Source organism: Triturus cristatus, chromosome 4_1 (genome assembly GCF_964204655.1).
Source record: "Triturus cristatus chromosome 4_1, aTriCri1.1, whole genome shotgun sequence".
NCBI classification, from domain to species: Eukaryota; Metazoa; Chordata; class Amphibia; order Caudata; family Salamandridae; genus Triturus; species Triturus cristatus.
The window spans coordinates 820,900,411-820,916,986 of record NC_140585.1 but is presented as its reverse complement, the minus strand read 5'-3'; the positions used below and the strand labels follow the sequence as shown (position 1 = coordinate 820,916,986).

At 43.7% G+C, this 16,576-nt stretch overlaps 1 protein-coding gene across 2 annotated transcripts in view; it reads left to right on the top strand.

The window, feature by feature from the left end:
• The window catches only part of CPM (carboxypeptidase M), a 283,079-nt gene extending 266,763 nt beyond the window's left edge, over positions 1-16,316 (top strand). For both annotated transcript variants that reach the window (XM_085653479.1, XM_085653480.1), the window contains exons 8-9: positions 2,036-2,184; positions 15,634-16,316. In XM_085653479.1, coding sequence (XP_085509605.1) covers positions 2,036-2,184; positions 15,634-15,873 — 389 coding nt within the window. In that variant the 3' untranslated portion in view covers positions 15,874-16,316. The remainder of the gene's footprint in view (positions 1-2,035; positions 2,185-15,633) is intronic.
• Positions 16,317-16,576: the final 260 nt, after the last annotated feature.

Below are 16,576 nucleotides of genomic sequence, written 5' to 3'. Positions count from 1 at the left end.
TCCCTTACTAGTAGAATTTGGCGCAGAAAACAATTCTGTATTTAATTCTCCAGTTTTCAATCTGAAAACTCACAATATGAGATGTAAACACAGTGGGAAATAACGCACCCAGGATGCTTAAAGGGTATTACAATTGTATTTATATAGCCTTTACTATCTCTGATGCGGCATTGAAGCACTTTAGGTCAGGCATCACTCTGCTCCAGTGCCCAAGGACAGAGCTTAATCCAGTGGTTATTGGAATTAGTTTTGCGTTTTGAAGGAGACCATTCCATGCTCTTAATCCACTGTCTTTGTGGTGTGATGATTAATGTGTGGGAGGGGGTGTTATATAGACTTCTTTCCTCCAAGTTTTGGTTATAGAAAACCTCTCCATTGGGGACAATGCAATAGCCACCATTTGTCACTGACTGCAGTTTGGGAGAGGGGTACTTGGCAGAGGATCTGCAGTGATCGACCATTCTTCCCAAATGATCCCTCTCTCACCTTGGCAGGCAGTGGCACTTCCACCGCGGGGCAATAGACATCCTCGGTCTTTGGCAAAGTTACAAAGTAAGGCAGCAGTGTCCCAGGACAGCTCTGTGTAGTATCCTCAGGTAATGTTAATATGTTCCCTTTCATCCTGTCCCTAGCTGCTCAGCCAGTGTGAGTGTTCCGTGTAGAATGTTAGTGTGAGTGGAATGCTTGGGTGCCTGTGTGTGTGTGAGACAGTTGGGAAGATGGGCTGAGCAGCTAGGAGGCTGCTCCTGGTGGGGCTTGTTCTAGCTTGCTTTAACTTCTACATATGGACTTAATAAACTACATAAAATCATCTCGGCTACGTCTACTTCATCACCTGAACACGTGGGGCCAGCCCACTACACTCTGCCACACTGATTGGCCAGAGAGCGCAGACTGGCCCCGCAGCTTCCGCTCCCACTGTGCTTAGTCTTGGAGCACCCCCCACTGTTCTGAGTTAAATACCTCATTGACTGGCAACCAGCAGCGGCCCGTGCAGGTAAGAGCGGTGGGACCAGGTGGGAGAGGGGGTGGGGGGGATTTTGACAGACGACCATGAGGGAAAAATAAATAAATAATACATTTTCCCTCACTGTCTGTCAAATCCCCCCACCCCCAAACCCGCCCCACCGCTCTTACGTTAACAGGCCACTGCTGCTTGCAACCTTGTAATCATATTCAAAATGTAAATGAGTGAGACAGAATGTGATTTAGTGAGTTAGACAATGAGTGAGCCAGCCAATCACAAGTAAGAGTATATCAGCATGCCTTTTATTTGCGTGTGGTGAAAGCATTGAAATGCCCGTCTCTATGGCTACTTCACAATTCTAGAGCTGCCACTTCTTCCCTGATACGAGTCGCTTCCTACTCTAGCAGGAACAGGGTTGAACGGACAGAAAACAGGTCGAGGCCACAACATTAATGATAAGTGACCAACATTAATGATTTAGATAGCTAAAAAAGCGACCCATGCTTGCAGATCAGGGCAGTGTTGAACTTGTAAAGACATGCTGTGTAAGTGTTTTGCAAGGTATGGAAGACTGCATGGGTTTGAGCTTGCTGCAAGCAATGTTTTTTTAATATAAAGGAAATCGAGAGTAAAACCCGTTCTAGCCGACCAGTAAGCAGGCCTACAAACGGTCAAAATAACCCGCCCACACAATGACCTTTCAGACCAGCCCATCGGGCACGGCTTGTTTGCCCTGTAGGTCAGTTCGACCTTGAGCAGGAAGATGCCTCCTAGAATGGTAGAGCAGGGACAGTCAGAATACATTTAAGCATCGCCCTTATATTGATCACATTTACTTGGCACAGGGCCTAGTTTCTGCCATTAGTGGAGCCCATACAAACCATCCTTTAGGAAATAAAGCTGTTCTACATAGGAGGAGCTCTTGGGCTCTGTATCAGCCACAGTGCTCCAGCTTCCTGCGATATTTCACTGTGTTATTAATTGTAGATTGCTTTGAAAGTATGATGGACGCGTTCACTATTCTGAGCCACCCTTCATTCAAGTGATGCTTTCTCTCTTGGTTTGCAGGTATCAAAGGTCGGGTGTTAGATGGGCAGAGGAAGCCTGTGCCAAATGCGATTGTGGAGGTTCAAGGAAGAACGCACATCTGTCCTTACCACACCAACACACAAGGAGAATACTATCTTATTCTGCTGCCTGGAGAGTATACATTTAAAGTAAGAATGCTAGATTGCTTTTTCATACCTTCGACTAAATATAAACATACTGCCAACTAGAACAGAGCGCTTAGGGGGAGTTACTCCCTGTTGCCCAGAGGAAAATGAATAGATTTTGTCCGTTTTGTTATTTGTTTTTTTTACAGGAAAAGCATGACATTTTTGTAGTCTATCATACAGGAGAGGAATCTGTTTTGTATTTTGTAGTAATGATAAATATATTTATTGTATTTAACTAAATCAATTACAAAAATAGAAAATGTATATTCATAAAATTATTATAAAATCCAAATCAGCAAGTCCTCTACAGTTATACTTAATTCCAAGCCTCAGGCTCGTCTCACCTAATCAGAGTGTAAATTTAATTGACTGATCTAGCGGATAGTAGTGTGTGTCGAGAATTTTTACTAATTTACGAATAAAACAATTTTATCTGAAGAGAAAAACATTCCATTGCTTCCTTGACTGTTCTTATGCTGTTTTCACGGAATGATTGACGCAAGTACTTTTCTGCAGGTCCAGTAAATTCGATCAAATGTAAATGATGTGTTCCAAAGATTCCTGCTCGTAATTGCATAGCCTGCAGCTGTTTTGAAAGCGTGAACACGTTATCCAAGAGCTGCAAACTCAAAAGTAGGAATATATAATATACGGAACAGGGGATATTTCATATTTTTGAGGGCCTCAAGGTCCAAGTCAATCAATATACGGTTGTTTTATAAAACGGTATGAATCAAAATGTAGATGTCTGTGTTTGAATGTAAATAGGCAATTACATTGTTGTAACGACTGCATCTCCATAGAGTAGCTCTTATTAACCCTTTGCGGCATGGTCCGGGCAACGCAGATAGTAAATCCAGTGAAGGTTGAGTTATATTCTTCGACACGGTTCTCAATAGTGGCGAAGTTGAAACCGAGGAGTTTTCAGGCATTAACTGATAGGGCCTGATAAATCAATTTTTTCAGAGTATCTTCCGTCTGTGACCTTCACTCGCAGACAAAATCAAACATGGAAGCCATGGAAGCCATATGTAGGATGTTAACTGATCTCAAATTGAGTTCCAAGAGAATAAATGTCTGTGTAGAGGAGCGTCATTTGAGTAACAGCCTGTTGTTTTGCATGTAGATGATGTTAAGTTTATTAACCAGTTTCTCAACTAAGAACAACCGAGGCATAAAGGAGACGCAGTAGAAGTTTGACCTTCCAATCCAAGATCAAGGTAGTGACGGCTCTACTACCGTACACAGTGCAGATAGTTTAGATACCATGGAAGCTCAGCAGAGGCATCCCCCACCTGGTCGCTCCACCCGAATCCCAATAACTTCAGACCACCACAAGTTTGTGTTTTTATGGAAGAATTGAGGCCGCAGTTTATTAGGCATTTTCAACTTACAAGCGATCCTTTACACATCATTATTTTTGTCCGGAGAGCCTGTGTCCTTACCACATAAGCTCTGCACTGTGCCGTGCCTTCAATGCAGCTCACCTTGCCCCTGGTGACCTATCCCCCCTGGGAACGCAACCCTTCCCTTTCACTCCGGGCAAGCCTCTGCTTCCAGCCCGGCCGGGTAACCTTTTACTTCCGGTTGCCACACACTCCTTGGGTAACCGTCTGCTTCCAACCCAACCGGATGACCCTCACGCTCCCGGGTAACCATCCGGTTCCCACCCGGCCGGGTGACCTTTCACTTCCGGTGTCCACACGTTTCCTTCCGGGTAAGCGTTTGTTCCCAGCCCAACCCTGTGCTTCTTCAGTCCCGGTGCGTACCCTCTTTGTTACCTGGGCAAGCCAATGTGCTTCCCGCCCGCCAACCTGGTTGACTGTTCCCATACCCGTCTCTGCGAAGGTGACCCGGTAACCGTTACCCCACTTCTTCCATGCCACAGGCTTTGACCTCCGTTGTGTAATTAATTGTTTACTTCCGGTTCACCAGAACACAGGGGCTTGAGGAGCTTGCCAGTGCCCACTGGGTCCTGACTGCCCCGTTTGCGGTCTGTGCCCCCTTCCCAGCCTGTTTCTTGTATTCCTCTTGGATCGCTTTGTAAGTACGCCATGCATCGCTGGGAGCTATCGCTGCCAGAGAGGCTTCCCCCATGCCATCCTGCGGCCCAATTCTTGAGAACTACCAACAGCCCCTTGCATTCAATGCCGCTAGCATATTCCGTAGCAGGACATCTGTTCCAGTGTCTGACAGGTACACCCCATCTGCCCTGTAATAGTGCAGCTGCCGCAAGTTAATCAGGGTGTGCCTAATGCTGCCTAAACCTGCACCCCCTAGAAATTTGGCCATGAGCCTGTTAAGCCTCTTCCTTGACAACTCCATGCCCTTCTGGGAATGATCTTGGACCACATCACCTCCGTGTTATCCATGCTCCTAGCTAAATTGGTGAGCTCCTTCTTTAACATGTGAAGTAGTGTTTTCCTCCCTATCACTGGATGGTCATTTCCCCCTAGATGAATTACTAAAATATCCGGGTCCTTTGAGTGGGAGCGGAAATCTGCAATGACGCTCCCCAAGTCTCTCCAGTGCAACCCCGGCTTCCCAAACCATCGCACCATTGTTCGTTGAAAGGGGAATGTTGCATCCCACCTCACGGCGTGGGCTCTGTAAGCAGCCATGGATACGTAAGAGTGCCCGATGACCCACACTGTTTTGCGTTCTGTGGAGTAAAACAGAAGGACAGAAATGTTGAGTTCAGTCTTCAACAACCCTTTTATTATACGTGTAACCTGGTGTATATAAGTGTATAAACGATCCCGACCCGAACCCCCGCAAACCCCTGCCTGTTTAATCCTTTAACTGCTGGGTGTTGGGCGAATGTAAACCCGGAACCATCTTCCTATTCGTTTTATTGCTGTTGCCGACATACCCTCCTGGAACGATGTTGTGGCTGCCCCAATGCGGAAGGAATGTGTAGTGTAGTGATGCCCCTGGAGCCCAGCCATTTGGACCGTTGCTGCTAAAACCCTTTTAAACTGATAAAGCGTTACTGGGCTCCCATCTTTGTTGGTGAGAAGGTAGTTGTCAACGCTGACACCCTCCCGTTCCTGGATGTACCCTGCTAAAAGCTTAACTGGGCAATATGAGCTGTGCCCCCCCATACTCTTCATTGTAATGTACTGTCCCCTTCCCACTTGATCCGTCTTAGAGTGCCACACCCGTAAAGATGCCTGGTGTGTGCCCAGGGATAGGTCTTTAACCAACAGAGCCCTGCTGCTTTTGTCCCCTTTTGCTCTCGCTACTAATTCGCTAATGCGAAAGGCCCCAAAGAAGGCCAAGGAAAAGGTCACTCGAAACAGCATACTTTCAGCTTCCGAGTGGCAAACCAAAGGGAGGTGGTCCATTAGAATTTTTAGTGTTTTAAAATCAATTGGGGACCTGTGATCCTGTTTTTTGCTTTCAACTTTGGCCCAACCTTTTCAAAGCTTCCCTAAGAACAAAACCTTTAGTGGGATCGTCCAAACCCTTTAGCTTAGCATGGTATGTTATAGCTGAAAGGTGCTCTATAACCCATGACCTAGATTTACCGGCTCCCCTGGCCCACACCACGAACTGTTTGACCCTCCATCCCAGTTGTTGGATATTGTCTGGAAGCTCGGAAACATCCGCTGTAAAGTTCCTAAACGTGTCCACACAACGCCGATACCGCTGTCTTGTTCCCACCGCTAGAGCCTCTTCAGCCATGCGCTGTAGTTGACCTTCTAATGCATTAGCTTCCAATATTCCTCTTTGAAGGGCGTCATTTCCTGCTGCGCCTCTGACCATTCTGCTCGGAATCTTTCCCACTGCAAGCGAGAAAGAGCATCAGCTGCCTTGTTCTTAAACCCTTGCACATGCGTTGCTGTTATCTGGATATTATACTGGAGACACCCGCTCACCAAATGTCTTAGTAAACCTAATACTATGGGACATGACGCCTGATTATTAATTGCCTAGACGGCTGCCATGTTGTCTGACCGGATGACCAGATTCTTGTTAGCCAAGTTGTCAGACCACAGTGACAATGCCAAAACAATTATTATTATTATTATTATTATTATTTATTTTTATAAAGCGCATAGTCACCCGGAGGTATCCCAGCGCTAAAAACCCTGATTCAACAAATCTGAGGCCCGGGAGCTAAGAGCAAAAAAGAGGAAGGGTGGGAAATCAAAACAGGGGGGGGGCATGGAAGCTAGGGAAAGAGATGTGTTTTTAGCAGCTTCCTGAAGCGCAGATATTGTGGTTCAAGACGTAAGTCATGGGGGAGTGAATTCCAAAGACGGGCAGCTTGTACCGAGAAGCGTCTTCCTCCTGATCGGGCTTTCCTGAATCTCGGGGTATTGATGAGGTTTTCTGCGTTAGAACGGAGGGATCTAGTGGTAGTGTAAGGGGTAACAAAATTGCTGAGGATTGGGGGGCCTAGCTCTAGCGCTGTGACATTGATGGTGAGGCCACGTTGTCGCCATCCTGTTGGCCACCCTTTGGCACACCACTCGGAACCCAGTATTGCCCCAAAGCCCCCTTGCCGGGAAGAATCTGTGTACAGTTGCATCCTCTCATCGGCTGTCCACAGCGATGTCCATATTCTAACCCCATTGAAACCTTGGAGAAAAGACAACCACATGTGCAAGTCCTGCTTCAGCCCCTTATTCAACCTTACAAAGTGATGTTTCTGTGTAATGCCCGCTGTAGCCCCTGCCAGTCTTCTTGAAAAAACTCTCCCCACCTGAATGACCCTGGACGCAAAATTGAGCTTACCCATTAACTCCTGTATATCCCTTAATGTTGCCTTCTGTTTTGCCAATACCTTTACAATAGCTGCTGCAAAGTCGTGTACTTTTTCCACTGGGAGGCATGACACCCCTTCCACAGAATCCAACTCTATTCCCAAAAAAGTCAGCTTTGTTGTGGGGCCCTCCGTTTTTTCTACCGCCAATGGAACTCCCAAACCCTGTGTCACTACTGTGAAGGCTGCCAATGCACGGGCACAATCTGGGGAGTTTGCCCTGCCTACAAATAAGAAGTCGTCCAGGTAATGGAGCTTTCCACCTAAAGGCTGCACCTTGTTTGTTTACGGCTGATCTGGCCCAGCCCTACTACCAGCCCTATCCTCTGGTGTTCCCGCTTCCTTCTCTCCCCTTCCTTATCTCTACCCAATCCGGTCCTTGGTGTTCGGGCTCTGCTCCCCGGGGGTGGCCTCCACTGAGGCCCCCGGTCCCGCCACTATCCCCCTCCCTCGGGGGAGTGGGGGGGCGAACCAAGGGGCATTGCCTCATTTGCAAGGTTTTGGTGTAGGAATCTTGCTGCGCTGCACTGCGTCAGAAGAAAAGGGCAGGAATGCGGCTTATCTATGAGATACAGCGCATTCTTGTCCTTTGCCCCTGCGCTGGCACAAAATGGGCTGCCATGCACCAATGCATGCACCCTTGCGCCAAGATGCAAGGGTGTCTGTTTTGATCACCTTCTTGCATCTGCACAAAAACAATCATGAGAGGTGTTTGAATGCAGCACACATAGTAAAAGGAAAAAAGAGGAGCAATATAGCTATTTCTCCTCGTTACACCTCCCGTACACCTCTCCTGGGGAGGATTATGAATCTGACGCATTCCCAGGTTTATGAAACCTTGTAAATTTGGGAATGCTTCACATTCCATGGATTTTGCGTGGGAACACCCACAGCAACATCCATGCAACACCCCTTTCACGCAGAGTAATGCGTGAAAGGGGGCCATATTTACAAAGACATGAAAAGCCACGCAGGGGGGCTTTAGGTGGCCTTGTAAATATGGGCAGGCACACTGGTGCATCCAAAATAGTGAAGCTGCTGTGCAGTGGCCATTGAAATAAATCCCTTTGTCTTTTAGCGTACTAAACTTAATTTGGGATCGTTTGTTATACCCTTGTACTCATATCTGTAAACTAATCTTACATTAAAGATGCTTCCCTTTCTTCCCAAATGTCATACGTTTTTGGAGGGGCATTGACAGATCGTCCATTAGAGAGTTGAAGCGAATCAGGTTTGATTGCTGTATTGGCAGTTCAGATGGAGTCAGAGAGAAATTCACCAGGTCATCAGCATATCCTAGGGGACTATAGCAACACAAAAAAAGATGTACAAAATGCTGAACATTGTCAAACACTCACCCCAGACACTGATCTGCGTTAAATCCAGCGTGTTTTTGTACACCATGCCACCCCAGTTTGGACCCAGGCCTAATCAAACCAGTCTTTACCGTGCTCCCCATTGGAAAAGTCCAAACTGGGGTGGCATGGTTAGAAAAAAAAGGATGGCTTTAACCCAGATCTGTGATTGCGGGTGGGTATCTGACAATGTTCAGCTTTCTGTCCATCATTGTTTTGTGTTGCTAAAACAATAGAGGGGCCAGGACACAGCACTGTTACACTCCGTTTCAATGTACAACCTGGTGAAACTTAATTCTTGCTTGAAAGTTTGACCCTTAGCCAAGTGACCTTATACAGAGTAATAATAAGCTGTAGTAATGACTTGTCTATATTTTGCCATTCTGTGTGTATTGGAGCAAGTCAACGTGTGTACTGTTTGGTTTGTACATGATGTCAACCAGCATGTTCTAAACCCTCCAAGCTCACATCAATAGCCGGAAGGTTTGCTCTAGCAAAAAAAGAAAGCAATCAATGTGAGAATAAATAGGGATGGGTGGGCTTGAGGTAAATAATCTCAAAGACAAATTAAATCTTTTTGGAGACCCTCCCTTCCAAGAAACTACAAGCATAACCCACTACTTAACGATACACAATCTATTTGTCGGTCCAGTATGACTCATCTCTACATAATACAAGTTACAACCAAATGCAAGATCAACAGAGATAATTTTGACTGAAATCATTGAGTACCCCAGTACTGATGAATGGTATCCAGATTATAAATGCGCTACCTTACAATAAAAATTGTATTAAAGAGCTGTACAAATGCATATATCATCAGGTCCCTATTTTATATGCTGTTTTTCAATTAGCATACAACTGCACTCTTTCATTGAAAACAAGGAGCCGCTGAATGCCCTCCAAGCAGTTTTAAGGCCAGGTAGAGGAGCAGAATTTGTTCTGAATTCCATCAAGGCAAACTAACCAAGTACTGACCTGGGAAGACCTTCGCTTTATCTTTTTTGCCCTACTGGCAATCTTTGTCACAATCACTCAACAGAGACGTCTCAAAAACGTAAACATCTGGAAGCCATGAAAACACCCTTTGTACAAAGACCTAATGTAGTTCATAAAATCAAAAATCACGAAAATCCCAAAAGTCTTCTACGGCCAACAGTGTTCCATCCACTTATCCTTCCACTATGCCAGTAACTCTATAAATGTTGTTCTTGACATTCAATCCATTGGAAGATGAGGAGGAAATTAGGCATTTAAGACTAAAACATCCAACCTTCCAGCAGATCCGTGCCCAGCAGCCTGCCTAAAAATAAATCTTTGTGTAGCTTATCGTGGACTTCTCATGAATGATTAAGACATCACTGTAACAAGTACTGAAGGAGGTCACCGTTGCACCTTTGTTAAAGAAATCAGTGACAAAGCCAAATATTTTCACCAGTTACTGACTAGTGCCTATCCTGCCGGTTGTATGACGTTACAAATCATGCCTTTTCCACGCAACCTTTACCATGCAGATGCCTTTACCAAACATGCCTTTTCCACGCATGGTAAATATATTTAAGGTAAGTAAAACCCCCATATAGATACACATTTTAATTTAATTTTATGGGAACCCCACCAAACTCCCTTTGTTAAATTACTCCTAACCTTCCTTTACCGCTACCCACCGCATACCACTACATGTACCCATAACTCCCTTTACCACAACTCACTCCTAAACCCTAGATTTCTTTTTTTGGGGAGGGTGGGGACCTCCCTAACCCCCTCTTTTTTAATTCACTCTTAATCTTCCTTTACCACTATCCACTCTTAAACCTAAAATAATCCATACTTCCTTTTTCCACTGCCCACACCCAAACTTTAAAATCCATTTCCCCTCCCTTTATCACTACCCAACCATAACCCCTTAAATTACCCATTGCTCCCTTTAGACCTACCCACCCCTAAACCCTGAAGCATTCATGTTAAAGGCATTGCATGGTAAAGACATTGTTGTAAAGGCTGTTTTCCATCCTGCCATATATCACCAAATGTGACAAAGCAATCGCAAATCTGTAGAACAAATACACTATTTCACACACCCTATGTGCAATGTTCTCAGATGACGGATGTAAGAAAATTGATTATTAGTTGAGAAAGATGTGAGTCCTCAAGTAATACAACGAAAATCCTATTATGCCCAACACAAGTTGAATAAATAATCCTTGCCTTAACCACTGGTACCTATGGCACAGAGCAGACAGACTTAACTTAAAGAAAAGTGTGTGAATTAATTAGCAGTATCAAAAACATTTAAAAAGTCAAACCACAATACAATAAAAACCTATATCTAGGAATCGATATTAATAAGAAAAATTACACTAAATTGACTAAGATCCATGAAGGGGACCCAAAGATATGAATTTTTAATGTTGTAGGGCAAAACCGCACCAAGCAAAAGTATAGTGCCATACAGAAGTCACTATGCACTGTGGACCAGGCTCTATGTGCAATTTCAGGCAACTGTGATGGAGCTGAGGTCGGATTATGATTAGTCTCTGAAATCGAAGGTGAAATACATCAACGGGGCTGTGTCCAGCAAATGCCTCTTTAAGCTTTTCAATGAGGTCCTGCTGATCTAATTTGTTTTGATGGGAATAACTCAGAGGATTTCGTGCCTGCTGAAATCCTTTCATTGGTCGGATAGTTTTCATGATTTTTATCTTCGTACTTAGTCTTTTTTATGCAACTCAAAATCCTCCAGCAAGGCAAACTGAAGTTGTATCCGACAAAGTGGGGTGCCATATTTAAATAAGTAGGCATCTCCAAGAATTATATATTGATCATTTGCTATTTATTTGTATATATTATATATATTATACCTAATATCTTTTAAGGTGTATGCGTATTGAACTTTTGATATACTAATTGTATGTATTTTGATCAATTACTAGCTATTTTTATACACCGTATTTATTAGATTCATCTATCTAGGAGGTATTTGTATGGAACCTTTGATATAGTGGTTTTATGTATTGGCATTAGATATCCTGATGAACTGACTTTATATTGTAAAATTGCACAAAATTTGGGTCGGCAACTAACTTTATGAATTTCTATGAATTTATGTATCATTTTGTATTTTTGGAAAATTGTCTACTCTGGGTATGAATAAAAAAATAAGAAAAAATGAAAAAAAAAGAAATGAGACACCTTTGCTGTGAGGTCCCGCTGATACTCCAGATGTCTTGTAAGTCCAAAAATGGTAAGCTCCAACTTTTCAGACTTTCTGGAGCAGTTCTTCTTGCTCTCTTCAATGGCTTCGAGAACCTCATGGACAGCACTTAGGGGCCAGAACCCACCCCAGTAGAGGCCACCAGCAGGGTCCAGTCTAGGGCCAGTTGCTATTAGTGAGTTGGACACACTAAGAAAAATAACTCTTCCAGTTTGTTGTGTCCCTGTAGCAACAGGGAGATCAGCCAACTGACCCCTAGTGTCTTCTTCTCAGTCCTCGGTACAAATGAACACATGTCCAGTTCTTCATGTCTCCACACAGGTCACAGACAACCGATCCAGTCCTTTCCTGTTCTTCTTTAGGTTCAGATGAGTTCTGGTGAGCTGTAGACAAGGTGCCTCTTTTTTAGGATTCCTAAGCCAGTGGGTGAGGGAAACACCTGGACACTCCCAAACCACAGAGAAAAAAAGTTGTCAGGCGCAACCCTTCCCACTTTTGCAGCACATCCTGTTTGTCTTACTGCAAACTATCCCACAATGCACTGTTTCCAGTCAAATCCAACATGGCAGCATCCTTCTGTCTTTGGAGACAGCCATTGGTGTGATTAGGTAAGTCCCTCCTCCTAATCCTGATCAAAAACTGGTTCCTTTTACACTTAGCTATGAATAAGCAGGCTCCACTCTGGTCCCTTTCAAGTTAATAGAGTCCCCAGCTGCCCTTCCTGAGATGAGAGGAGTCACATATCTCATGCCCAGGTCTTCTTGCCAAAAGGCCTATGTAATTATTTATTTGGTGGGAGCAGTTTTCACAACTCATTAGGGGGGCACTGACAGGTGCCAGCTGCTGACATACTAATGATAATTAGCCCACTAGAATTTCAGGCAGACACAGTCTGCATTTTTGAAAGTTATTTTTCATAAATATTTACCAGAAAATCAACTTCAACATTGAATTTGATTTTCAATAAATATTAAAATAGTGGTTGAATCAACCTCAGCAGAAATAGTATTTTATTTTGAACATTAGTTTTCTCTCATAAGAAAAAGACCAGCCCTTTATACTCAAAAAAGCTTTTCGGGGCTAATAATTGTAGGAAAATGCCAACACTAAATTCTTGTATGTACCACTTTTAAAGGCTTTGCAGCCTTAAGTGTGAGCTACAAGGCCTTCATAGGAATGACTCGTTTATCATTAAAAGTGCTGTTCTTTCCTGTGAAAAAGGGTTATTTGGCAGATTCCCATGTTTCTTTTGTCAGTCTAGCGGATGGCACAAAGGTGTTGGCATTCACTAGTGACATTTAGAGTTCCATGCCATTGGTGTATTTTCCTGCACTATATACTATCGACTTATTGGAAAGTTAAATATGCCAATTGAGGATTAACCAATTTTACCATGTTTTAGGGGTCAGAACACATCCACTGGGAGCTTCACAGCAGTGCCCTGTGTGCAGAGATCAAAAACTGCAAAAATGGGGGTGATTATGCACGAAGATGGATTTTCTCACAACTTTTCATTGCAATAGCACTGTGCCTGAAAGACGGGCCTCCAACTACGGCTTTGTTAGAGGGAGTCCAGCAGGTTACAGCTTGTCAAGGCAATTTTGCTGAGAGAGCAGGCTGCTGAAGAGGTTGCGGCTCATAGAGCCTGTGTATGTAATTATGCTTTTGAGCAGTCCATGCTCTTGCACAATTCTCGGTATGTGAGTAGCATATATTCCTCTTTGAGTTTTGATTCACATGCTGTTTGACTTGGAGAGAGCATATTCAATAGGAGCATCTGAGGTGATCAGTTCAATTTCATTGCTTCAAGGGCCAACTGGTCTTTCTTGATCGCTATGATGTTGGTATTCATTAATTCCTCCCAGCATAAATCAATCCAGTTAATTGAGAATGCTTTACTTTGTTAGGCTGCATATTCTATCTCCCTTTTGCAGCATTAGACTTCGGCCTATTTGTAGGCGCAGTTATCTTGGAGAACTGCAGTCCGTGTTTTCTGTGGTAACTAGACCTGAGAGGCCCACAGTTTTCTCTATGGAGCTCTCCTTCCTGAGTGTCTTTCAATATTTGACCAAATCTCCACGTCATAGGTGGTAAACTATTTCATTTCATTTTTGCATTAGTTTGGATGATATATAAAGCAGAATTTCTCCTCCAGAGTGATGGGCGCAACTGAGGAACACATTAGCAACTGTTTCTGTCTTCCTAGAGGGCCTGTCCAGTGGTAGCAAAACTTAAGCAAGGGCAAGTAAAGGTCTGTGCTCTTTTTATTGCTTGGATATGTATTTCTTTGCTTAGGAACCCCACACAATGATATAGCTTTTATCTTTATTAATCTTGATATTCTTCTCCTTGCAGCATTTTTTGATTTGAGGAATCAATTGATGGAGGGGACTGGCAGTATGCACCAGGAGCACAGAGTCATTAGCTTAGATGATTTGAACAGTAATCCTTTGTATTTTTGGTGCCAGAATTCAAGTTGAGGAAGGTTGTTTATGTGTGAATTGTAAAGGAAGGGAGACAGCAGGCAGCTTTGTTTTACCCCTGCCCGTATGGGAATTGTTAAGGCCAACCAGCCATTTGCGTTATACCTCACAGGCACAGCTGTATCTGTGCATAGTTTCTTAATTAGAACGAACAGTTGTGAATTCTAGAATGTTTTTCCGGCTTTGACCACAGTTTGTTCGAGTCAGTGTGATCAAATGCTGATGAGAAGTCAAAGAAGGCTGCGTATGGGAATTGCCTTTTCTGTTTCGAGTGATTTGATACCGGGGGCAGCAGGCCTCGTTTAACTCTGCCTTAGTACGCAGTCAGAATGCCTTCTGCCTCTTCCCATTCCTGTGTGTTTTTCAGGATTATGTTGGTAAAACTCTTGGCCTCGACACCAATTAGGATAATAGTGATGCTATTGAGACATGATTCTGGGTAGGTAAAGGTTCCGATGCAATGAGGAAAAAGCATTGACCATATTTTCACCCAACAGTTTGGAAAGCATTTGAATGGTTTGTTAAGGAGGAGGTTAGGCCTCAGGGCGTTTTTATATTTCAGGCTGAAGAGCGCCTTATCGACATGTTTGATTAAGAACCATTTTTTTTCCCCCCTTCAATAAATGAATGAATGAGGAGTCATTTATAAAGCGCACAGCTTCTTCCAAGGAAGCGTGCCGGCTCTTGGCCAGAAAGCGATCGTATAAGTCCACGTTTAAAAGATTTCTCCAAAACCAGGTCTCTAAAAGTTTTCCACACAGAATTCCATAACTTTGCTGCTAGAAATGAGAAAGGTTGCCCACCCGGTCTTTCATTCTGGATCCTCAGGAAAAAGACCAAGCCTTAATTGGAGGCACGAGGTGTCCTTCCTGGAGCATACTTCCTGAGTCTTCTCTGCAAGTATAGAGGACCTCTATGGTGCAGTGCTCCGAAGGAAAGTAGCATAGCCTTGTATAGAATCCTCTGATTGATGGTAAGCCAATGCAACTGCTTAAGGTTCTCCCGGGAAGATTGTCTTTTAGGGCAGTTCAAAGTCAGGCGGGCTGCCGCGCTTTCAATCAGCCGTAGCTTATTCAGAAGACCTGCTGGGACTACCAAAGACAGTCCTGCATTCGTGATTAAGGCCGCTGAGAGGTGTCAATCTCCAGTTGGAATAATACGCAGCATTCCAACGTTTTTGCCAACACGCCAACTAGAAAATGAGGCAGAAATGAAGGCAAAAACTATGAATACTTGGTTAGTACACTTTTTGCCCCACAGTGTGTCCATGTACGTCAGGCTTTCTAATTTAGGTCATGCTCGGGTATGTTGATTACATAATCATTAAAGTCAATTTTTTTGTCTGATATCAGAACACCTACACTTTTCAGTCAGTTTGCTACCATGGCCCAGGACAGCTAATGGTATTGTTACTTTTAGAAAGGTGTTAGAATGGGCCCCTCTTCCATTTCATACTACAATCTTTTGTGCAAAGTTATATATACCTTTGATTGGCAGGTCAGCATATTTATCTCCTTCTTTAAATTAAATTGAATTTATTGATGCAGGTCAGCCCTCACTATTAAATTTAACACAAAGTGATGGTAGTAACATTAACAATACGGCTTTCTGTTTTTTCTGCTTTAGATCTCCCTACCCGACTCGCGTTCGCAAACCGAGACCCTTCAAATACCAGCCGGTCAAGTCAACAGCTACAGCGCCATGAAGCACGACTTTGTCCTCCCTTTCAACGTCACGAACACAAGCATCTGCGTAGAGTCAATGTGTACATCAGGGCTCATCCATAACAATGGCAGAAGCCCTGTCGCCCTAAGATCTACATTATTTCTAACTATCTTAATCATTATATTGGATATATCTACATAACAATGCTCGTGAATCTACCTGGGCATTTAAATGCGGGGCAATCCCCTGGAATTTAGAAGCACAGATTGGGGTTAGGATTCGTGGTGAAGGATAATGCTTGTTGGTTCACAGGTTGCAGAGAACACGCTGTGCCTTCCATGGACAGAGGGCGGGCAGAAGGACTGTCACTTTGTCTTACAACCAATCATCTCCCACATTGCCACAGTACTGTTACGCCTATGAAGCAGGACCCCTCACAGGCGACCAACAGCACTGTCATTGGCAGCAGGACTGCAAATCGGCAGAGACGGCATAGAAAGAGAACAATCAACAAAACGTTTTTGTAAAGATGCAAGCATTCTTCTTGAGGAGGCATGCATTTTGTATTTCAGAAGATATTTTAATCAGATGTATTAGTCATTATTCAAATCACTGGACGCAGATATTAAATATTTTAAGTACTATTTTCGGACGAGTCATTTGTACATGGTTCATAAACAGGCATGCTTAGTGTCGGAACATGCTCCTCCAGACTAGGAAAACGTAAGTGCTCTAAATAATGGAAACACTGCATTTTATTAAAAGCGGCATAACAATGCAATCCTTCATTGCTAGAAATCATAATAGCACGTAAACGTGGCTTCTAATCTTGTGAAACAGTGGGGTGTTAAAGCTATTCCAAAACATGTCTAGAGCACCAATCATTGTTTTCCTGGAAGCATAT